The sequence below is a fragment of the Ogataea philodendri genome (genome assembly GCF_020536065.1).
Source record: "Ogataea philodendri strain CBS6075 chromosome Unknown scaffold7, whole genome shotgun sequence".
In the NCBI taxonomy this organism is placed as follows: domain Eukaryota; kingdom Fungi; phylum Ascomycota; class Pichiomycetes; order Pichiales; family Pichiaceae; genus Ogataea; species Ogataea philodendri.
The window spans coordinates 267,195-288,562 of NW_025763914.1; the positions used below are offsets into that span (position 1 = coordinate 267,195).

Here is a 21,368-nt window from a genome sequence, read left to right on the forward strand (position 1 = left end):
AAAATAGTGTTTATATATGCAATGTTATTCATCGTCGCTGAGATCTGGGTTTATGACTCGGAGGCCGCCTTGACGAGGGGCTTTTTGTGCTCCTGCGCCGGCTGCTGCGTCTGGTAGCGAGCCGTCACTGAATCTTCTGGAGGTGCCGGGCATATCTAGTCTATCGTCCTCCGACATGAATCCAAAAGCGTTTGCACCGATTGCGCCACGAGCAGTTCCTGGTGGAGGTGGCGGTGACGAGGCCAGGATGCTGGATGCTCTCTTTTCGCTAGCGTCGTCCGGGTCTTCGCGGGACCGTCTGAGCCAGAAGAAGAGGAAGAGCAGGGCGCCAAGGAGCAGCACGCCGACGATCACGCCGACCGCGATTCCTGCCTTTGCGCCCTTGCTGAGTCCTGAGGATTTGCGGTTGGTGGAGGAGGAGTCTGTGGCTGACGCCGATGCGGTTGGCGAGGCCACGACGGACTCGGTGGAGTAGATCACGGAGGTGTGTGTTTGTTCTGGGGACACCGATGTGGTGACAAAGACTGTTTCTGAGGGGTTTGTGGAGGTGGAGCTGGAGGAGGAGGAGGTCGTGGAGGACACACTGGAGGAGGAGCTGGAAGAACTCGAAGAGGAGGAGGAGGAGGAGGTGGTGGAGCTGGACGACGTTGTTGAGCTGGACGAGGTGGAGGAGCTGCTGGTGATGCTGCTGGACGAGGAGGAACTTGACGAGGTGGAAGTAGAGGAACTGGAGCTTGTAGTGGAGGAGCTGGAGCTGGAGCTGGAGCTGGAAGTGCTGGAGGTAGTAGTACTGGATGCCTCTGTGCTGGATTCCGCCTGCGTACTGCTTTCTGCCTGTGTGCTGCTCTCGGCCTGTGTGCTGCTGTCCGCCTCGGTAGAACTGCTCTCTGAGACCTCATCCTCGTCCACGTAGACAGAGTACGAGTCGTCGCCACCACACTTTTCCGATGGGTATCCCGTGCACGAAGTGTCGCAGGTCCCGTCGCCGTCGCCGGACGGCACCTCGTCTCCGCAGTAGCACTGGTTTCCACCCTTCATGGCAGCAACAGCGTGGCCTGAGCACTGCTGTTTGCAATGGCTCGAGCTCTGCCATGTGTAAGTGTCAGACTGCAACAGCCCCGAAACAGACGAGTAGCAGCCCAAGTACGAAAAGTCCGCAAGGACACAGCTTGCTAGAAGTACAAGATTGAGTCTCATGTTGACATTGAAGATAAAAATAAACAATAGAAAATCGCGTCGAAAAAATCAAATGTGGTGTGAGGGGTCGTCCGAATCTGGAAACGTTCAAGATCCACTATATACGGTTGGAAACTCAGTTCTTGATGAGCTTGAGCACCTCCTGAACGACGGCGTCGCCGACTTCTTGAGTGGACGATGATCCGCCCAGGTCGCCGGTCATGATGCCGTTGTCCAGAACAGTCTTGACGGCCTGTTCAATGGCTCTTCCTTCTGGAACCATGTCCAGAGACAGCTTGAGCATCATGGCTGCCGATAAGATCGTGGCGAGAGGGTTGGCTTTTCCTGGAGCCAAATCTGGGGCAGAGCCGTGGCATGGCTCGTACAATCCAAACGCCTTGTTGGTGTCTGGCAGCGAGGCCAAAGAAGCAGATGGTAGCAGTCCCAAAGAACCAGGAATCACGCTCGCCTCGTCACTGATGATGTCGCCAAACATGTTGTTGGTGACCACCACTCCGTTCAGCTTGGTTGGCGACTTGACCAGGATCATGGCGGCCGAGTCGATCAGCTGGTGTTGCACCGTCAGTTGCGGGAACTCTTTGGAGATGACGTTGTCCACGGTCTTTCTCCACAAACGCGACGAGGCCAGCACATTGGCCTTGTCGAGCGACCACACAGGAAGCGGTGGGTCGTTTTGCAAGGCCAGGAAAGCTGCCATCCGGGTGATTCTCTCAACCTCAGCCACGGAGTACGTTTCGGAGTCACTGGCAACACCGTCGCCTGTGTCCTCCTTACGGTCGCCAAAGTAGATTCCTCCAACCAGCTCACGAACAACAACGAAGTCCGTTCCCTTGACGATCTCCGACTTGAGCGGCGACAACTTCAACAAGGCGTCCGAAGCAAAGTTGCATGGACGCAGATTGGCGTACAGGTTCAGCTCCTTTCTGATCTTGAGCAGTCCCTGTTCAGGACGCACGGAGCCGGTTCCCCACTTGGGACCGCCAACAGCTCCCAACAGCACGGCGTCGGCCTTCTTGGCGGCCTTCAGGGCCTCGTCAGACAGAGGAACGCCGGTGGCATCGATCGAGGCACCGCCGATCAGATGCGTGGAGAACTGGAACTCGACGCCGCTGGCCTTGGACACGGCCTGCAACACCTTGACGGCCTCATCAATCACCTCGGGACCCACATGGTCGCCGGGAAGTAGCACAATGTTCTTGGTCATGGTTAGTAATTTAGTCAACTATTTCTGCCGGTACCGGTGTGAAAATTCGCAGGACAGGATTTTGTGCAATTCGTGTAAGCGCTTACGTCACCACATCGACCGACAAAAGCTTGATAATATTGCGAAAATAAAACAAAAGCACAAACCAGTAGAGGACTCGAGTGATATGTCAAGTTCTGGACCGATAATTGAGGTGTCTACGGAATTGAAACAGAAAGTTTTTGGCGACGACCAAGTGATACCCGAGTTTGCGCAAGAGTCCCAAGCTGGCGAGTCTTTTGCGCACATTAACCAGTGGAAAGAGTTAGGTGCTTATTTGGAAGGGTTACAGCGGATAACCCCTGGAAGCTCCGATCTGGACAATCTCGAGCTCAGTTCGAAGAACCCGCTCAACAAGCCTGTGGTGTACCGGATCTGCAACCATTGCGACCGGCCCATCCTCGAGACTTATTTGGGCGACCATATAAAGAGCTGTGCAAACAAGAAACACACCAAGACCACCCCGAAACAGGCCAACGGCAACGGGGTCACAGCAGAAATGAAGAAACGGCGGTTGGAAGAGACCAAGGAGGCCGCTGTCAGCTCCACAGACACGCCGGAGCCAGAAGAGGCCAAGCTGAACGGTGCTGCCAAGAAACAGAAGGTTGTCAAGCCGGTGAAGGAGAAGAAGGTGAAGAAGAGCGCGAAGGAGAAGAAGGTCACGGGCAAGCCCAAGGGTCCTGTGGACGTGGAGAAGCAGTGTGGTGTTCCGTTGCCGAACGGCGGATTCTGTGCTCGGTCGCTCACTTGTAAAACGCACTCCATGGGGGCCAAGCGGGCAGTTCCTGGCCGGAGCGCGCCGTACGACCAGCTGCTGGCGGCGTACCAGCGCAAGAACCAGGCCAAGATCGGCGCTGCGGCCGCTGCCGCTCAACAGGCCCAGGACGACCTCATGCACGGGTCTGCTGTTTTGCTGGACGACGAGGAAGAAACACACCAGGTTCTGGACGGCGTGACGCGGTCGACGCCGTGGCCGCTGGAGCGCAAGGTCATCATGCCGACCAAGATCCGCAACTCGTTCCTGCGCATGCGGGAGATGTTTGCGGGAGCCATTCTGCCCCGCATGCCGTCAAACCCGCTGGGCCAGATGCAGGGAAGAACGGCTGTGGTGGACATCGACAAGACTACCGAGTACGTGCATCCTGTGCGGTCGCAGCACCAGCGGGTGAGCAGCTCCTCGCAGGCACGGCCTACGGTGCCGATGGCCAAAACAGGCTCGCAGGGTCCGGTGGACGTGCAGTCGCAGATCTCTGCCCAGGCCCAGCTACTTGCACAGCAACAACAGCAGCTGAGACTGGCACAGGCAAAGAAACAACAACAACAGCAACAGGCGCAGATGCAGGCCAAGTTCCAGACCCAGCAGCTGGCTGCGGGAATGGCCAACTCCCAGGACAAGCAGCCTGTCCAGCTGACTCCCCAGCAACAGCAGCAGATGATGATGAGACGGAGAATGTATCTACAACAGCAGTCGCAACAGCTACGCCAACAACAACAGCAGTACATGAACCCTCAGTACAAGAGCCAGCAGGAGATGATGATGAACCAACGGCAGCAATAAGTACTAGAGCTATTAATATGTGGTTTTTTATTTTATTTAGAGCTTAATTATGAAAAATGGTTAAAATAATTTTCTTATCATGTCTTTACCAAAGAGAATTATCAGAGTAGGTATTACTTTTAGGATTATCTGGCGCTAACTTGAAGGAAACCGAGCGGCTAGTATCCGACCCTGTTCCAGGGATCACCGCGATCCCGCACGAGGACAATTTGCGGTACTTTAATGTCACCATCGACGGGCCATCAGGGTCGCCGTACGAGGGAGGCAAATTCAAGCTGGAGCTGTTTCTACCAGACGATTACCCAATGGTGGCTCCTAAAGTGCGGTTCTTGACGAAAATATACCATCCAAACATCGATAGACTCGGCCGGATCTGTTTGGACGTGCTCAAGGCCAACTGGTCCCCCGCTTTACAGGTGCGGACGATTTTGCTGTCGATCCAGGCCCTGCTCAGCTCGCCAAACCCAGACGACCCATTGGCCAATGAGGTGGCCGAGGATTGGAAAAACGACGAGCAGAACGCCATTAAAACTGCCAAACAGTGGACAGAAACTTACGCTGTCTAACTACATCCGTGCCTCGCGAACGGCACCGCTCACAGCAACATCGCCCGACCACACCCGCGCCAGCACGTCGCTGAAGTCGCCAACATACACAATCTCCAGCCCCAGGCTGTCCTGGACCCATTTCTCGGGCTCGCCAAAAACAGCGTCCCCGGCAGGCAGCAGCTGCTCCTCCTGTTCCAGAAGCTTGGCCATCAGCTCTTTGGCAAACGTGCGGTCCTTCATGTTGTAGATATAGTCTTCAATCACATCTTTGCGGTTCTGTCGTGGAAGTAGCACCCGGTCCACCTTTCCGGCCAGGTGTGCACCCAGTAGTTTCTCGCGCACCCCGCCGATCGGCAGCACTTTTCCTGTCAGGGTGATTTCACCCGTCATGGCCAGATTATCCGGCACCTTGCGTTGCAAAACAAGCGACAACAAACACAATGTCATGGTGATTCCGGCAGACGGCCCGTCTTTCGAAATCGCTCCTTCCGGAACGTGCAAATGAACACTCAGGTTTTCGTACCGTTTAAGCAACTCGTCTCGATAGTCCTGTGTTCCAACAATTAGATTGTTGTGCAACATGTATCCGACCAACGTGTTGGCGATCTGCGAGCTCTCCAGCAGCACACTTCCCAGCCGTCCCGTGCAATTCATGTTCTGCGACCCAGGAAGTCCAACCATCTCGAACCGCAAAAGCGACCCGGATCCGTCAGTGTTGTACGACAGTCCGTTCACCACGCCGTACTCGTTCTGAAGCTTGGTCTCCTCCAGCGACGTGTTGCGCAGATGGGTAGGAACGCCCAGGTATTTTGCAAGGTCGTGCACGGCCACAGTGTGCGAGTACTCGCCCAGCTGCGACTCAATGGCCTTGCCCCGACAAATGGCACCAATCAACCGCTCCAGGTTCCGGATACCGGCCTCTCTTGTGTATCCGGTAGCAATCTTGAGGATAGCCGCGTCATCCAGACGCACAGAGTCGTTGGGCAAGCCGGCTCTCTCGATCTGACGAGGAATGATGTATTTCTTGCAAATCTCCACTTTTTCCCGGTAAGTGTACCCTGCCAGCTCGATCACCTCCATACGGTCGCGCAAAGGGTCGCTCAGCTCCCATAAATCGTTCGCCGTGCACACAAACAGCACCTGCGACAAGTCCACGGGGAATCCAAGATAATGGTCCTGGAAGCTGGTGTTTTGCTCCGGGTCGAGAATCTCTAACAGAGCAGATTCGGAATCGCTCTTGCGCGAGTTGGACCCGAGCTTGTCGACCTCATCCAGGAGAATCACCGGGTTCATCGACTGGCTGCGTCTGAGCGCCTGGATGACCAAACCTGGAATTGCCCCGACGTAGGTTCGACGATGTCCTTTCAAGTCAGCATAGTTGTTCAGACCGCCCACGCTTATGCGCTGGAACTTGCGGCCAAGCGTGCCTGCGATCGACTTGGCAAGAGACGTTTTCCCCACGCCGGGTGGTCCTGTTAGCAGGAGAATCGGTGCTTTCAAAGATGGTTGCACAGGTTTGGTAGCAACGTCGTCAGAAATAAACTCCGGCTCCGCTTTGGAAACGTTGCGGTTGTGCAGGTTCAGAACAGCCAGATACTCGAGAATACGCTCCTTTGCGCTCTCCATGCCGTAATGGTCGGCGTCCAATTGCTGTTTGGCCTTGGAAAGGTCCATGTCTTGGAAACTGATCTCGGTATCGTCTCTTTGCCACGGCATGTCCATCACCACCTCTAGGTACGTTCTTAGAACCTGGTACTCCGACGAGCTGGATTGCATCTGTTTCAAGCGCTGGAAGTCCTTTGTGATGAGCCGTTTTCCGTCGTCGTTGATTGCGAAATGGTCGATCGACTCGATGAACTGCTGGAACGGTTTCAAGTCGTCGTCCTCTTCGTCCTGGGCCCTGCGAGCCGACGGTTTGGCCAACCCAATCTGTTCCACCAACGCACGCAGGTTTTTCAGGTGGCTCGATATGAATTGCGACCGCGCAAGGTTGCCGTGGGACTTGCCGTTCTTGAGATCCAGATCAGACCATATTTCGTTCAGATAGTCCACATTGAGCTGTTCTTCAAACACTCTGTTTGCAAAGTCGAGGGCCTTGAGCAGAACACCGACGCGGTCTTCCTGTACGCTTTGCAAATACTCCAGCTTCAAACTTACCGGGAACGGGAACAGGGCCACCAGGACGTCGTTGTAGTGGCCGAAGTTGCCTGTTTTGCGGGCATACACTTTCTTCAGGTTCGCGAGACCGCTGGAAACGTCAGACGCAGAGAGCTGGTTGTAGAGCAGCGTGGCCAACGGCAATAGCCGCAATAAAATCGATTTCGCGTTTGAGTCTCCGTCAGAGGCTCCATTTTTGTACTCGGCTAGAAACCCGTCAACGTTTGTGAATAGCCGCTCAAACTGCGACATGTCGGCGATTTCCTGGTGATTGGTCAGCTCCAGGTCAACATGAACCTTTTGGTTCTCGACCTGGACGACTCTGCCTCGCGTTAAGGCCTTGAAGCTGATTAATGTAGATTCGGTCATCTGGTAGAACCCAGTCACCACACAGACCGTGCAGGTTTCCGCCTTGTCCACTCCGGGCATACACGCCACGATCCGGCGGGTGGCCACGTTGAACTGCGCGCTAAGCGCAGAAATGGCGTCTGTGTTGGACTCTGCAAGCCATCTCTTTGCCAGCTCGCTAGCTAGTTGTTTATCAACAAGGACTCGATATGTGATTCCCGGTAAAAACACCAAATTATGCTGTAATTGATACAACGGCAGCTGGAACTGCAAACCAGAGCTCTTGGAAGACATGGATATTACTAAAACAGTCTCGAAACAAGAGAAATATGGGGTTATTTAAACAAACTGATTAGCGGATGAGATTTCCTAAATCGGATAAACAGGAGTCGCACACGACTCAAACTTTATTTTTTTCAAACTTAGCTATACACCATCAGAGAAATGAATACTTATGCCAACATGCTACCACTCTAGAACCAGCAATGAAAACTCGAACAAACGACTTGGGGAAATATGATTATTTGATAAGATCCAAAATTTGCTGTGTCAAGTTCGAGATTTCGTCGCCCCCATTGAAGTCTTCTCCTGTCAGGTTGTTGAGATTCATCTTGCCTCTGTTGATTTCGCTTTTGATCTTGGACTTTATTTCCTGGTTGTTCGACTCCAGCAGTTGCAGCATTGTCCAGAGCGCAATGTGCTCGAAGGTCGAGTTGCCCGAGTTCAAGAACTCCGAGATGAAGTTGGAGATCCCGTCGTAGTTGTCCAAAATGATCTTGTAGTCCTGGATTCTCGAACACAAGTTCGCCAGCGCAGCAGCAGAGTTGCCGCACACCTCAGGGTTCGACGACTTGGTCAGCGGAATTAGCACGTCCATGATCCCCAGGTCGAGGAGTTTGGCCTTTAGGTCGTCTGCGAGTGCCAGAATAGCAAAACATGCAGAGATCTCGCTCTGAACGCTTTCTGGAGCTTGCAAAACCAGCTCCTTGCACTTCTTCACCGCGCCGGCCTCCAGCAATTCCATTCTGTTCCGCTCGCTGCTGGCTGCCAGGTTTCTGAGCGTAGAAACCGCATGACATTGGATCTCGATCGAGTCCGTGTAGTCAACAAGATTAACCAAAGGCTTCAAGAATCCAGCATCGATGATCAGCGCCTCGTTCATCGGATGTATGGAGATGTTGCGGATGCATGCTACCGCAGCAAGAACCAGAGGCTCGTGCTGAGACTTGAGCAAAGACACGAGGTTCGGCAGTCCACCAGCCCGAACTATCTCTAGTTGGTACAACGCGTCGGATGCCAAGTTTCTGAGGGCCAACGTGGCCTGGCATTGCACTCGAGGACTCGACGAGTCCATCAGCTGGACCAGCTGGCTCACCAATTTGGGTTCGGTGGTGGCCAATTTCTTTCTGTTTGACTCGTCCACCGCGATGTTGGACAGAGCAGTAGTACAGTAGTACTGGACGTCAGGGTCGGGCGAGGACAGCAATTGGACCAGCACCGGGACGGAACCGGCCTCGACCAGCTCTTTGCGATTTTCCAGCGAATGGGTCATGTTCAGCAGGGCGCCGGTGGCATTTCTTTGCACTCTAAGATCTGGAGACTTTGCAAGTTTGGTGAGTGGGATAAGGGCGCCGGATGTGGCGATTTTGGTTTTGTTTTTGTCCTGTGTGGCCAGGTTGGTGATGCATCCCACTGCGTTGCACTGGACTTCGATGTTGGAGCTCATCATTTGTCTAATAAGGGGCACCAGCCCACCCATCTCGACTATAAGCACTTTGTTTTCGTCGTTGACAGCCATGTTTCCCAACGCGGCACAGGCTGCGCGCTGAACGTCCTGGTCGGAGCTCTGCAGCAGAATCAGAATTGGCTCCAGGACGTCTCTTGACACGGCCCGAATGTCCTTTTCTGTGATTTCCGCAAATGCCAACGCTGCACTTCGTTGGAGGTCAATGTTATCTGAGTACACCAGAGTGCTCAGCGCCTTGAGAGGCCCGTCAGAGAAGAAATCCACCTCTCCTCGGTTCTCCAGGTACTGCAACAGCGCGGAAATCGCGTCGCGCTCGTTGTCGGCCAGCAATTGTGGGTACAAATTGTCATGGTCACTTTTACTACAACAACAGCCCATTTTCGTGCCACTTTGGAGTTCTTGTTCAAATTATCGTCTGGTAAACTTGTCTATTGCGGCTAATTCGTGGTCGGGGAGTAACAGCTCTTTCCACTTAACCGCTTCTCATAAGATGGAAACTGCGCACGTCTTATCCGATTATTCTGTTTAAACAAAATTTTATGAGGGCAATATGGGTAGTGAGCCACCCAAGATAAGCTGAATTACCGAATATTACAACAGATGCTAGTACATGTTTGCGAAGCTCTTGGGTTTCTGTTTTGGCGCGATGGACGGGGTGGCCGGTTTCTTGGTGAACGGGTCTGGCTTTGTCCCGTATGATTGCGCCTCTTGCGGAGCTCGTTTAGGCGACCTGTCTCTGGTGGCTTCCTGTCTCAGCTTTTCTCTGTAGACGGCGACTTTCTCGTCTAGTTCCGCTCCCTCGACTCCCTGGTCCTCCAATTCGTCCATGTACTCGGCCACCTTGAGCTCGATCGCGCGCTTGCGCTCGTGGCTGGCGATCTCGCGGTCCCGCACCGCCACGCCGTCTCGCTTGTGCTGGCTCTGTTCGCTCTTCTGCCGCAACTGGCGCTTCAGGTACTGTTTGCCGCCGCTCTCGTCGATCCGCGAGTCCCCGTACACGTTTGTCAGGTTCCGCTGGACGTACCCGTTCGTGCCCGACCCTCTGGCCGTGCTCAGTCCAATCCCATTGTACATTAGGTATTTGGATAATTTTTTCTCGCCCGGGCTGTGCAGTTTGAATGGTAGCTACGGGTCTTGCTCCACTGCGGATTTGATGTCTGCAAGGATCTGGCGGCGCAGAAGCCCGCTTATTGGCCGGATCAGCAGCCAGTACGGTAGAAATTTCAGCCACGACGTCCAGTCGGGACAGTACACGCGCGACTCCGTGGTGAACTGTGTTTCTGAGGCACAGAAAGTGAGAGCCAGTTTGGCCACGCCTGGCTCGTTTGCACGGACAAACTCGTCGCCGTTTTGCACTGGCTCAAGCCCAAAGTCTAGAGCCCAGAACCGGCCAACAAGGCCATACACGATCTCCGTTTTGGACTGTTCCAGAACGGTGAACGTGGTGAAATCAAACGGTTTGGCCGGCTTGGATCTTCCAAACAGACGAGCCAGTAATTTTTGGGGCAGTTCTCTCAGGAAGATAGCAATGACAAACAGCCGGTTGTTCTGGAGTCGGTACCGTAGAAACTCCTGCATAATTCGCTCCGGCGACGCTTGGATGCGGATACAGTGTTTCTCGCTGAAACTGAAGAGCGGGAGGTACTTGGAAATGAGCATGGGGGCAGAAATAATTGTAAGTACAATTCGGCTTACGTACAGAGACAGCAGGAAGCGACCTGATTGGTTAGACCAGCGATGGGACGATCGTCAAAGTAGTAAACAGAGAGTGGTACAGCTACTTGTTGTACGTTCATTGAACACTTTCTGCTTGTGAATCTCGTGTTACCCTAACTCACTCTCCCTTGGCTTAAATACTTCCGGCTCCAAAATTTCTCCCGGCTGTGCAAATCATCATGTCTCAGCAGATGCTCAGCAAGTGGGTCAAACGCGAGCCGGGCGTGTCGAGCGAGCAAGGACCGCCGCCAAACAGCTCCAGCAACGCTCCAGCGGCATCTCGCGCCGCCAAACCGGCCGTGGCGTCGATTGACGCGTACAAGTACTCGCCAGCGAAAAGAGACCCGTACCGGTCAAAGTACGCCGCCAGAATGAAAGGGTACGCTGTGGGCGGGTCCAAACGCAGTGCCAGCACAGAGGAAGACGAAGACGCCCCGAAACGCGCAAAAACTACAAAGTTGACCCCGCTCGAACAGCAGATCTACGACCTCAAGCAGAACAACAAGGACAAGCTCCTGGCCGTCCAGGTTGGATACAAGTACAAGTTCTTTGGACAGGACGCGCAGGTGGCATCACAGGTACTGAATATCATGTTTATTCCCGGGCGACTGTTTGGTTCGGGCCCAAACGAGCTGTACGACAAATTCGCGTACTGTTCGATCCCAGACGTTCGATTGCACGTCCATCTCAAACGGCTGCTGAGCGCGGGCCACAAGGTTGCGATCGTGGACCAGGACGAGACGGCGGCCATCAAGTCTACTACTGCGTCGAAAAACAAGCTGTTCCAGCGCAAAATCAGCCGCGTGTACACTTCCTCGACATATATCGACGACGACCAAACTACCAGCGGCGGCCGGTTCGTGGTGGCCCTCAAGGAGACCGGCTCGCTCATATCGTTTGTGGCCGTGGACGTGTACTCGTCGGACATTGTCTACGACGAGTTCGAAGACACATTTGTTCGCGGCGAGCTGGAAACCAGACTGCACCATCTGGACCCTTCAGAGTTTCTACTTATTGGAGATCTTTCAAAAGAAACCGCCAAATCGCTCGAGCTGTTCAAAATGAATACCCGTGCCACCTCACAGACCCTCCGCACAGAGACCCGGCCTGTGCAGCCGTACACGGAGGTGACTGCCGTGCTGGACGCGAACCTGCACAACGAGGCCTTTGATCTGGTGACTAAATTGTCCACTGGACTACAAACGTGTTTTTCCGAGCTGATCGCGTACCTTGGCGACTTCAGTCTGGCGAGCGTATTTGATCTTGCGGAAAAGTACACGCACTTTGCACAGGTGGACCGGTGTATGATTCTGGACGCCAACACGTTGAAAAACCTCGAGATCTTTAAAAACTCCACAAACGGCCAGGAAACAGGCTCGTTGCTGTGGATGATGGACCACACGAAAACACGTTTCGGCCGCAGAGAGCTGCGGAGATGGATCGGCCGCCCGCTCACAGACAGAGAGGCCATTGCCGAGCGCGCAGACTCGGTCGAAAACATCGTCCAGAGCTACCAGTCGATCCCGATCGAGTCCACCGTGCGCATCCTCAAGGACTGTCCGGACCTCGAGACCGCGCTCAGCCGCGTCCACTACGGCCGGTCCAAGCGCAAGGAGGTGTTCCTGTTTCTGCGCAAGGTCAACGACATCCTGCAGTTCTACGGCACCCTTCCCGACCAGCTCAACCAGTACAGTCCGCACCTAGCGGGCATTTTCCGCGAGCTGAAACAGCTGGCCACCGTCAACCTCAAACAGGTACGCGAGTTGTTTGCCATGATCCACTCGCCCAGCGCGATCGACGACTCCAGCGACGAGCACGTGACCCGGTTCTTCAACACCAGTTTCTACAACCACGCCCAGATTCAGCACCATGTCGACAGCATCGCCGCAGTGGAGCAGCAATTGCAAGACGAGCTGAAGAACATCCGCGCCGTGATCAAACGGCCCGGTCTCAACTACATCACCAACAACAAGGAGCCGTACCTGATAGAAGTGCGCAACACGCAGGTTGCTACGCTACCAAAAGACTGGGTGAAGATCAACGGCACCAAGTCGGTTGGTCGGTTTAGAAGCCCCGCCACAGCCGCCCTGTACAAGCAAATCCAGCTCCACACGGAACTGCTGCTCAAACAGTGTGACGAGTGTTTCCAGGACTTTGTGTCCAAAATCGACGAGCATTACTTGCATCTAAACAGAACCATCCGTCAACTGGCGGTTTTGGACTGTTTGATTTCGCTTGGCGCGGCCTCGTCGCTCAGCCAGAACTACTCCAAGCCGCAGATCGTCGACGTGCCGTGCATCGACCTCAAGAACTCCAGAAACCCCATCTCTGAACACCTCAAGGCGTCCGGCTACATCGCCAACAGTTTCCATATGTCGCGCGAATCCGGCCGCATTGCCATCATCACGGGTCCAAACATGGGCGGCAAGTCGTCCTTCATCAGACAGGTGGCGTTGTGCGTCGTGATGGCCCAGGTCGGCGCTTTTATCCCGGCAGACCAAGGGTCCCGGCTCAGCATCTTCACCAACATCCTTACACGGATGGGAGCACAGGACGACCTGATCAAAGGCGAGTCCACGTTCCAGGTGGAGCTGAGCGAGTGCAGCACAATCCTGCGCCAGTGCGACTCGCGCTCGCTCGTGCTGATGGACGAGGTCGGCCGCGGAACAAGCACCGTCGACGGCTACGCCATAGCACACGCTATCCTGCACTATCTGGTGGCAGACACAACACCGTTTGTGCTGTTCATCACACACTACCAGAACCTACAAACTTTCGACCGTTTCAAAGAGGTCGACAACTACCACATGGGCATCCAGAAATTGGGGGAAGATATTCTGTTCACGTATAAATTGTCAAGCGGAGCAAGTGACAGATCGTATGGAATCAACTGTGCTAAAGTGGCTGGTCTGCCGCAGACGGTGTTGGACACCGCCAGCATGCAGTCCGTTCGGTTTGAGACAGAATGGAACCTCAAACAAGCGTATAACTTGGCGCAAAATTACAGCAAGTTGACGCAGCAAAAGGACTATGCCAAGTTATTGGATCTCACTCACGAGCTGGCCTGATCACATCTTGAGGAACCGCTTGTTGCTCACGGCGTCTGGCTTCGTCAGCGTGTACGAAATGTCGCCGAGCTCTGTGCCCTCGAACCGCATCACCTGGCTGTCGTCGTTGTGATGGATGGTGACAGAACTGAAGTTTTCAAACGGATCGGGCGTGGTGTTGGGCTGCACGGGCGACGACGACGTCTTACGCTTGGACTTGAGCGTACCGATCGAGCCCTGCGTGGTCTTGTTCTCCTTATCGCGTCTGGACCGTCTCTGTGTGAACACCGGGATCATTGGAGGCTTTTGGTTTCTTAAAAGGGCCCATTGGACGTTTTTGAAGAACGAGTGTGTTTTAATCTCGGAGGCACCGCTGCGTGAACCAAGCCGCTTGGTCTCATCCTTGATTAACAACTTCTTCACCAAGTTGCGACAACTGCTCGAAACAGAGTTGTAATCGGGAAATTGCACCTCGTTCTTCAAAATGTTGGAGAATGTCTGGTTGCGAGTAGACCCTTTGAACGGCGTGATTCCAAACATCATCTCATAGATAAATATGCCAAGAGTCCACCAATCAACCGCAGCAGTGTGACCCTTGCCCCAAATCACCTCGGGAGCAATATACTCCTCTGTTCCCACAAAAGAGTTGGTTCTGAACCCGTTGATACACGCGTTGGTGTCCAATTGCGGCAGGCTCGAGGCAGACCGGTGCGCAGCAACAAGCTCCGGTCTCCGGATATGGTCTGTCTGTTTGGAGAGATCAAAGTCGCTCAACATAATGTGGCCAGACTGGTGCAAAAGTATGTTCTCGGGCTTGAGGTCTCTGTATATAAAGCCCATCAAATGCAAATATTCTAACGCTGCAACCACCTCGGCCGCGTAGAACCGCGCGTCTGCCTCAGAAATGCACTTCATCTTGCGTGTTTGCAACGCTCTGAAAAACTCTCCTCCCATGCAGTACTCCATGCATAAGTACAAATGGTCCTCCGATTGGAATGAATGGTATAATGTGACAATGAAAGGATGGCTGGCGGTCGCAAGGATCTCCTGTTCTGCCAGAACTCGCTTGATCTTGTTGCGCTCCACCATCTCCTTCTTATTGAGGATCTTCATGGCAAACAGTTTCTTATTTGATTTCTCTCTCACAAGATACACCTTGCCGACGTCTCCTTTCCCGAGAAGTTTGAGCTTTTCGAAGGACTGTGGAGTCACCTCGACGTCGGATATCTTGACACCTGTGCTATAGTAGTTTCTGCCCGATCCGCTAGGCAAACTGGATCCACTGGAGTCGGAGAGCGTGATTTCTCCGATATGTTTCGTGATGTCGGTGCTTTCTGGGGCAGACACCGGGGCCGGCGCTGGTTCAACGAGTTGTTTGAGTCCCAAAGGAGCAGAAGCCACCCGTTTCAATTTCTTGTGAATAGACTTGGACTTGGAGCTCGGAGCCGCAGGTTCCTTAAATTCTCTCTGTTCAGGCTCAGCCTCGGGTTTTGGTGACTCTTCTGTCAGGAAATTGTTGAGGGTGGTGGTGGAGTTGTTGACGGAATAATCGTGCTTCAACTTCACCTGGAAGTCGTGGCCTGGGTCGATGAAATCCTGTTCAGCAATGTCGCACTCCTGAACAGACTCGGTGACAGTGATCTGGGGCACCGAGGAGAACTGGACCGGGCTGGACGGCGATCGAATTCTGCGGAACTTCTTAATCAGCGAATTACCGTTACTTCCCTGGCGGAGTTCTTCTTCCTCGTGATCTGGCACGGCTATTTCTTTTGGTTGCTGGAAGTCAACATGGTCTGTAGAATTGAAGCGGAAGATCTTTTTGATTTTGCTGAACGTGCTGTCTTTGGACATCTCGTCGTCCTCTGTGTCCTGAGAGCCATCTTTCACGCTGAAATAGTCGGTGTTCACGTCTTCGCTTGTTGTCGGAGGCGTCTGTAGTTGTTCGGTCTGTAGCTCATCGATGGCCGGGGTGGTTGCGGGCTCGAACGCAGCAGGTTTCATGGCCGTAGAGTCCTGGCCGATGTTGAACAGCCGTCCAATCGAGAGTTTGCGCGAGTTGGACCGAGATCGCGATCTTGTTCTATTATGGGAGTGAAGACCGGACGACGAATGTTCTGGTAACGTCAACGACTCGGACACGGGTTTGGTGGAGTCCGGAAACTCATCCTTTTGCACAGACGACTGCGGCGGAGTGTATGCGACAGCCGGCTTCGCCTCCTGGGCGCTGGACTGCGCAGTGGGCTGAGACAAATGATCGTTTGTGCTCGGAATATTTTCCGTAGTCATGGTGTCTGTTTGATCCAAAGCAAAGTATTCTCGAACACAACTGCCGTAAATTCACCAATATCGACTACTCAAGCGTGGCTGAAGCAATTAGACGCCCGCAATTAGATCCAGTGGGAGGAAAAGGATGGGGCTTGGCAATCAAGTTGTTTTTTTTTTCTAGTTCAAAAAAAAACTCCACTTTAAGGTACATTATACACTGGCTCTCTATATAAGATACTGCCTTAGTTGGCCAGGTGAGGAGGCAGTAGGAAGTTGGCGATCGAGTCTTTGATGTAGTAGATGTGCCCACAGTTTTTGCAGGTCATCTTGCCGTTGGTTATCTGTGTTTCCAGCAACAGGCTATGTAAATCCTTGAGCATCTGCTCGTTTTCCACCAAGTTTTCCGGTTTCGTGACCGGCAAAGCAGTGTTGCCCAGATCGGCAGCCACTCGCACCAATGCGTTCCAGTCCAATCTGTCCACCATCGAGATCAGAAACTCCTGGTTGTACTCGTGTTCCTGTAGTTCCAGCTCGCACTCGTCGTATTTCAGAGGAAACGACGCATCGCTAGCGTCGCACGCCTTCACTGCGCACTTCACAAAGTTCGTTGTCAGGAATTTCATGCCGTTTTATCGAAAAGTGCTGATATCTTGAAGTTTAATTAATTTTTCATTATTTTTTTTTCCTCGCTTGTACTAATCTATAGATTATCTATGCTAACGTCTCTTGGGGAGATTTCTGTGCCAACTGTCTTGCCAGATCAACCCGACCCGCCTTGACAAGAACTTTGTAGAGTTGGGCCAGTTCCGCGGTGCCTGACTCGTGCTTGTGCAATAGGTCCATGAAACTCTGTAGCACAGACCCTGGATCGGTTTCCAGACGACACCATAGGTTCACCACCCGTTCAAACACACCAGAGTCACCAACAACACTTTTCACCCAGCCGTGGTTGTACATCTCCAGACTATGCTTGCTTAGTTTCTGTTTCATCTCTGCTTTTTCCCGAGAAACACGCACTCCTCCGGCCTTGGACTTTAGGAACTTCTTGGTCATTGCTAGATGGTTTTTTCGGGCTCGTTTCAGCGCCCGCTGTTTCTTGTCCACGGGTGTGGCCACCATCGTCTCCAACAGAACTTGTGCTAGTGAGTACAGCTCCAAGTCGTACAACTGAGTAAACACAGCCTTAAACACCTGGTTCGACTCTGTTTCGTAGTCTCGCGTGTGCGAGACAAACTCGTCCACTATGCGCACGAGCTGTTGCACGTACTGTTCTTTGTTTTGTTTCGAATTGACCAGGTCGTTGTAGTTCGTGTCCAGCTGTCGATTTATGTTGGCCACGTCGCTGCGATGGCCGACAGAGTACGGCTGCATCTTGTAAACCGTGCTTCTGCCCACGGACGACGAGTCTCTGTTGTCGAACGCGCGACTCAGCAACGAGGGAAGCTCTTCTGTCTCTTTAGGCACGGCAAGGTTGCAATGGTCCAAATACACAGGAACTCCAATACAGTCGGTGAGCTCGTCGGGAGTGGAAGGCACGGGCAATTCGATCTGCTGCGCAATCGACAGCGGCTGTGGCTTGATGTTGGCGAGCAGTCCTGGCTGCAAGAAACTGATTCGCTCCATTGGACGTTGGTGTTTCATGTAACTGACGAGCGAGTCGTACTCGGCGAGCGAAACTTCGGGAGGCAGTTCGTCGCGACGAACGTCGATGCGTGTGGTGTATTCCTGGATGATCGGAGGCAGTAACATGAAGAATATCAAATGGGACCCAAACGACACCAGCTGGAGGTCTTGAAACACTGACCATCCAGGGCCGGCGAATTTGCGCGGGGTGGGCCGTTTGGCGGCCAGATGGATCCACCGCGGCGTGTAGAACTGTCCGAACCGCCAGTTGGGCGATTTAAACGCCCTGAATCCTGAACGGCCAAACATTTGTAGATTATCCAATAAAAAATTTATAATTGGTGTGTACATTTTTTGCAGTGGTCCCATTACAAAAGTTTGCGGTGCACGGGTGTGGGTGGAGCTTTGAAATATTTCAGGAAAAGAGCCTGAAAATTGACAATTTAATGGTTTTGCATTTGTACGGATCTGCTGTTGTTAGCGGGGTGACGGGGTTGAAGCCGGCGGAGACCCCGCCTTTTGAGTATACGTTCCGGATCCAGTGCACAGGGTGCCGCGAAAAGCACGACAAGGACGTGAGCATCAATCTGTTTGAGAAGCACGAGATCCAGGGCAGTCGCGGGGAGGCCAATTTTGTGTTCAAGTGCAACTTTTGCGGAAAGCACTCGAACGTGGAGATTTCGCTGCCGAAGAAGTACACGGGGATCACACCAGAAACCCCCCGTGCGGTTTTTCTGGACATTGAGGCACGGGGTGTGGATTTGGTGGAGTTTGTTCCTGTTGGCCATTTTGAGTGCCAAAGCGAGCAGGGAACCAAGTTCCAGGAGGTCGACTTGAGTGAAGGCGAGTGGTACGACTACGACGATAACGCGGGCGAAGAGGTGAGCGTGACGGAAATTGTTTGGGAGATTGCCAAGAAGTAGCTGCTACTGCACTAATAAAATAAACGTGTATTGGACGGTACAACTAGATCATCAGCAAAGCCAGGCCTGCGGCAGAGAAGACACCAGAGTAGAGGTACACTCCGAAGGAGGCAGCCTGTGCGGAGGAGCTGGAGCTGGCCTCGGAGCTGGAGGCAGAGGAGGCAGAGTCGGAAGAAGAGCCCGACGAGGAGCCAGCAGACGAGGTCTTGGCGCTCGAGGCGGCGACTGCGCTGGCATCGGAAATATCCGACTCCAGGCCCTGCGAGATGCCAGACTCGGTGGCATAGACGTCGACACCGGACTCGGTAGCAGAGTATCCATCGTCCCAGAAGGTGGACCAGTTGATGTTGTCGGTGGAGTAGGATCCGGTGAGGCTGACCGAGAATTCGGAGCCGGTGTTAGTTGCGTACGCAGCGGCCTCCTGGTACAGTCTGTCAGCAAACGGCAGGGCTGTGATGGCTGCAATTGCAACCGGGACCTGTGAGAGGTCTTCGTCGTCGACGATGGCCGTCAAGGCTTCCAACTGGGAAACATACGAGGTGTACTGGTCTGGGTATGCCAGGGCGTCGATCTCGAGTGCCTGGGCGAGGTCAATGACTGCGTCCAGTGCAGCTCCCGTGGCAGCAGGGTTTTTTTCGAATTCTCCAATGAGACTGGAGATGAGGGAAGCGTCGGTGGTTTCTGCAACGGCGACGCTGGCGGCGGCTAGCAGAGAGACAAGGTTGGAGGAGAACTTCATTTTGCAGGGTCAGGGGAGCAGGTTGTGGAGTATTTATAGCCAGCGATCTGAGTGGTGGTGGCCAAAAACGGATGCCACAACCAGGCCCACAAATTTTTAACAATAGGACTGTGCGTCTTGACCAAATCAGGGGAACCAATGGGGGTCATGAGTCGGCAATATGAAAATGACGACACGGCTTTAGTCTTTTTTACATGGCCACAAATGGGTCAGACGTCTTCTAAGCCCTATTGAGCCCGAGGACCCTAGATATGGGATCTGGTTAGTCAGCACGGAGTAAGTTCAGGGGCACAAAATGGCTCTGCATTTCCCCGGCAATGCTTGGCAGACTCGCGTTTGGCCGCAAAAGGTCCCAGTGGGTCCCAATAGGTCACAATAGGACCAGAGGACACGCGGACGCTGCCCCGCAGGTTGCAGCCGTGCAGCAGTAATATTACGTAACGTGCAATTTATATTATTTATTATGCTTTACGAGGTGGGCAACAGCGCGGACACCGGCGACGAGCGCACGGGCTCGCCGTTACCGCTCGAGCTGCTGATGGTGGTGTTTCGGTTTCTGGACCCGAGCTCGCTCAAGAACCTCTCCCTCGTGTGCAAGACCTGGTACCGGCTGTCGAAGGACAACTCGATGTGGATGCAAATTTTCAGACAGAGGTTTGACAACGTGGGGGAGGTGTTTTCCAGCGTGGCGCGCTCGCGGCTCTGGCGGACGGAGCTGATTGAGCGCGAGACTTTGGTGAAAAACTGGAAAAAGGGCAAGGGCGTGCACAACATCTACAATCTCGAAGATCTGTTCTACACAACGGACATCCAATGCGATTTCCACACCAGCCGGCTTCTTTCGCTCAACAAGAACACAGGAAACCTTGTCACGTGCAACCTCAACAACGGCGCGAACGTGGACACACAGCACTCGACGATTCCAAGCGGCACCACCGCGTACGCCCTGGGCCAGCACAGCATCGTGTTTGGCCGCTGGGACAGCAAGGTTTACGGGTCGCTGGTGAACCACAAGAACATCCTGCTGCCGGGCGTGAAGGAGTACCGTGGCACGGGCCATCGTGGGATGGTCACGAGCGTTCATGTGAACGTTTCCGAGCTTGGCAAGGAGGGCAAGATCGGGGCTCTTACTGGAGACGAGAACGGCAACCTTGTGGGCTGGGACGTGAAGAAAGGCGTTCAGACGGCGGTTTGTCATGTTTGCGACGGGTCGATTGCCAAGATCAAGTCGAATTACAAAGACGTGGTGGTTGTTCTGGACGGTGACGGAGCAATCTACATCATCCGCAATCTGTTTAGTGTCTTCGAAAGCACGCCGCAGGTCGACAAGCTGGACGTTTCGCTGGACCTGGACCCGAACCACCTGGTGTCGCTGAAAGTGTACGTGGACTACGGCGACTGCAACGTGATTCTGATTGACGAGAACCGGCTGGAGATCGTTTCGTACCGCGACCGGCTCGTTCGCCGACTGTCCACGGTGGAGCCGATCTACCGCGCGAGCCTCGAGCAGAACTCCGTCGCGACGACGAAACGCGACGTCGACCTGGTCGGGTCGGACCCGCTGCTGCTCGCGCTGCTGCTGCGGTCGGGCAAAGTGCTCGTGGTGAACGTGCGCTCGTACGAGTACGAGATCCGGCCGCTGCTGGAGTTTGTGCCGAAACTCGCGTTCGAGGACGACGACTACCAGCGCGTGGTGCACACCAACGCCAACTTCGACCTGCCCGCGCTGTCGGAGGTCGCGGTCAACTCGCTCGTGCTGGCCGTCGGCTCGTACAACGGCAAGGTGGAGCTCTACGACGTGAACACGGGCGAGTTTTTCCGCAAGATCGCCGTGAAACCCAACACGAAACTGCTCCAGCTCATGGGCAACCAGCTGCTGGGCATCTTCAACATCACGCTCCACCAGAACCTTTCTGCCGGGATCATCTCGTACGGGTCTGTGGTGCACTTCTTCAAATTTGGCGACTTCTACAAAGACCTTGAGTCCAAGCGCAAGAAAAAGAACTTCAAGGAACGCAAGTACAGCAACAACCATCTCAAGGAGGCCATCAAGGACTACGAGTTCGACCAGGACGAGCACGTCGAAACACTCTCGCGGATCGACAAGTACAACGGCAGCCAGCTCGAGGACTCTGACGAAGAGCTCCAAATGGCTCTCGCGCTCAGCATGTCGCTCAACAACAGCACCGCCAACGTCGACTCCGAGGACGAAGAACTACAACGGGCCATAGAACTGTCCAAACAACTAGAATAACAA

At 53.8% G+C, this 21,368-nt stretch overlaps 18 protein-coding genes across 18 annotated transcripts; 7 read left to right on the forward strand and 11 right to left on the reverse strand.

The window, feature by feature from the left end:
• Window positions 1-24: 24 nt before the first annotated feature.
• On the reverse strand, window positions 25-1,197 carry OGAPHI_002974 (uncharacterized protein; the record flags this gene model as incomplete). Its single annotated transcript, XM_046203902.1, has 1 exon — window positions 25-1,197. One exon carries the CDS (start codon window positions 1,195-1,197, stop codon window positions 25-27), a length of 1,173 nt encoding a protein of 390 aa, XP_046062137.1.
• On the forward strand, window positions 176-913 carry OGAPHI_002975 (uncharacterized protein; the record flags this gene model as incomplete). The annotated part of the gene is made up of 2 exons (XM_046203903.1): window positions 176-442; window positions 524-913. 2 exons carry the CDS (start codon window positions 176-178, stop codon window positions 911-913), a joined length of 657 nt encoding a protein of 218 aa, XP_046062138.1.
• Window positions 1,198-1,312: 115 nt separating the features above from the next.
• OGAPHI_002976 (uncharacterized protein) lies at window positions 1,313-2,401 on the reverse strand (the record flags this gene model as incomplete). Its single annotated transcript, XM_046203904.1, has 1 exon — window positions 1,313-2,401. The coding sequence occupies one exon, from the start codon at window positions 2,399-2,401 to the stop codon at window positions 1,313-1,315; it is 1,089 nt and encodes a 362-aa protein (XP_046062139.1).
• On the forward strand, window positions 1,398-3,998 carry OGAPHI_002977 (uncharacterized protein; the record flags this gene model as incomplete). The annotated part of the gene is made up of 2 exons (XM_046203905.1): window positions 1,398-1,981; window positions 2,048-3,998. The coding sequence occupies 2 exons, from the start codon at window positions 1,398-1,400 to the stop codon at window positions 3,996-3,998; spliced, it is 2,535 nt and encodes an 844-aa protein (XP_046062140.1).
• Window positions 3,631-4,524, reverse strand: OGAPHI_002978 (uncharacterized protein; the record flags this gene model as incomplete). Its single annotated transcript, XM_046203907.1, has 2 exons — window positions 3,631-4,040; window positions 4,413-4,524. 2 exons carry the CDS (start codon window positions 4,522-4,524, stop codon window positions 3,631-3,633), a joined length of 522 nt encoding a protein of 173 aa, XP_046062141.1.
• Window positions 4,078-4,564, forward strand: OGAPHI_002979 (uncharacterized protein; the record flags this gene model as incomplete). The annotated part of the gene is made up of 2 exons (XM_046203908.1): window positions 4,078-4,108; window positions 4,245-4,564. 2 exons carry the CDS (start codon window positions 4,078-4,080, stop codon window positions 4,562-4,564), a joined length of 351 nt encoding a protein of 116 aa, XP_046062142.1.
• Window positions 4,565-7,345, reverse strand: OGAPHI_002980 (uncharacterized protein; the record flags this gene model as incomplete). The annotated part of the gene is made up of 1 exon (XM_046203909.1): window positions 4,565-7,345. One exon carries the CDS (start codon window positions 7,343-7,345, stop codon window positions 4,565-4,567), a length of 2,781 nt encoding a protein of 926 aa, XP_046062143.1.
• On the forward strand, window positions 5,946-6,593 carry OGAPHI_002981 (uncharacterized protein; the record flags this gene model as incomplete). Its single annotated transcript, XM_046203910.1, has 2 exons — window positions 5,946-6,115; window positions 6,215-6,593. 2 exons carry the CDS (start codon window positions 5,946-5,948, stop codon window positions 6,591-6,593), a joined length of 549 nt encoding a protein of 182 aa, XP_046062144.1.
• Window positions 7,346-7,410: 65 nt separating the features above from the next.
• OGAPHI_002982 (uncharacterized protein) lies at window positions 7,411-8,936 on the forward strand (the record flags this gene model as incomplete). Its single annotated transcript, XM_046203911.1, has 2 exons — window positions 7,411-7,808; window positions 8,492-8,936. 2 exons carry the CDS (start codon window positions 7,411-7,413, stop codon window positions 8,934-8,936), a joined length of 843 nt encoding a protein of 280 aa, XP_046062145.1.
• Window positions 7,572-9,176, reverse strand: OGAPHI_002983 (uncharacterized protein; the record flags this gene model as incomplete). The annotated part of the gene is made up of 1 exon (XM_046203912.1): window positions 7,572-9,176. One exon carries the CDS (start codon window positions 9,174-9,176, stop codon window positions 7,572-7,574), a length of 1,605 nt encoding a protein of 534 aa, XP_046062146.1.
• A 225-nt stretch (window positions 9,177-9,401) lies between these two features.
• On the reverse strand, window positions 9,402-10,594 carry OGAPHI_002984 (uncharacterized protein; the record flags this gene model as incomplete). The annotated part of the gene is made up of 3 exons (XM_046203913.1): window positions 9,402-9,903; window positions 10,012-10,419; window positions 10,494-10,594. 3 exons carry the CDS (start codon window positions 10,592-10,594, stop codon window positions 9,402-9,404), a joined length of 1,011 nt encoding a protein of 336 aa, XP_046062147.1.
• Window positions 10,595-10,693: 99 nt separating this feature from the next.
• OGAPHI_002985 (uncharacterized protein) lies at window positions 10,694-13,582 on the forward strand (the record flags this gene model as incomplete). The annotated part of the gene is made up of 1 exon (XM_046203914.1): window positions 10,694-13,582. One exon carries the CDS (start codon window positions 10,694-10,696, stop codon window positions 13,580-13,582), a length of 2,889 nt encoding a protein of 962 aa, XP_046062148.1.
• OGAPHI_002986 (uncharacterized protein) lies at window positions 13,583-15,847 on the reverse strand (the record flags this gene model as incomplete). Its single annotated transcript, XM_046203915.1, has 1 exon — window positions 13,583-15,847. The coding sequence occupies one exon, from the start codon at window positions 15,845-15,847 to the stop codon at window positions 13,583-13,585; it is 2,265 nt and encodes a 754-aa protein (XP_046062149.1).
• Window positions 15,848-16,068: 221 nt separating this feature from the next.
• On the reverse strand, window positions 16,069-16,449 carry OGAPHI_002987 (uncharacterized protein; the record flags this gene model as incomplete). The annotated part of the gene is made up of 1 exon (XM_046203916.1): window positions 16,069-16,449. One exon carries the CDS (start codon window positions 16,447-16,449, stop codon window positions 16,069-16,071), a length of 381 nt encoding a protein of 126 aa, XP_046062150.1.
• OGAPHI_002988 (uncharacterized protein) lies at window positions 16,284-21,365 on the forward strand (the record flags this gene model as incomplete). The annotated part of the gene is made up of 7 exons (XM_046203918.1): window positions 16,284-16,368; window positions 17,133-17,568; window positions 17,853-18,368; window positions 18,571-18,778; window positions 18,858-19,140; window positions 19,617-19,765; window positions 19,842-21,365. 7 exons carry the CDS (start codon window positions 16,284-16,286, stop codon window positions 21,363-21,365), a joined length of 3,201 nt encoding a protein of 1,066 aa, XP_046062151.1.
• Window positions 16,538-17,758, reverse strand: OGAPHI_002989 (uncharacterized protein; the record flags this gene model as incomplete). Its single annotated transcript, XM_046203919.1, has 1 exon — window positions 16,538-17,758. The coding sequence occupies one exon, from the start codon at window positions 17,756-17,758 to the stop codon at window positions 16,538-16,540; it is 1,221 nt and encodes a 406-aa protein (XP_046062152.1).
• Window positions 18,416-19,111, reverse strand: OGAPHI_002990 (uncharacterized protein; the record flags this gene model as incomplete). The annotated part of the gene is made up of 1 exon (XM_046203920.1): window positions 18,416-19,111. One exon carries the CDS (start codon window positions 19,109-19,111, stop codon window positions 18,416-18,418), a length of 696 nt encoding a protein of 231 aa, XP_046062153.1.
• Window positions 19,580-21,146, reverse strand: OGAPHI_002991 (uncharacterized protein; the record flags this gene model as incomplete). The annotated part of the gene is made up of 3 exons (XM_046203921.1): window positions 19,580-19,813; window positions 19,890-20,483; window positions 20,796-21,146. 3 exons carry the CDS (start codon window positions 21,144-21,146, stop codon window positions 19,580-19,582), a joined length of 1,179 nt encoding a protein of 392 aa, XP_046062154.1.
• Window positions 21,366-21,368: the final 3 nt, after the last annotated feature.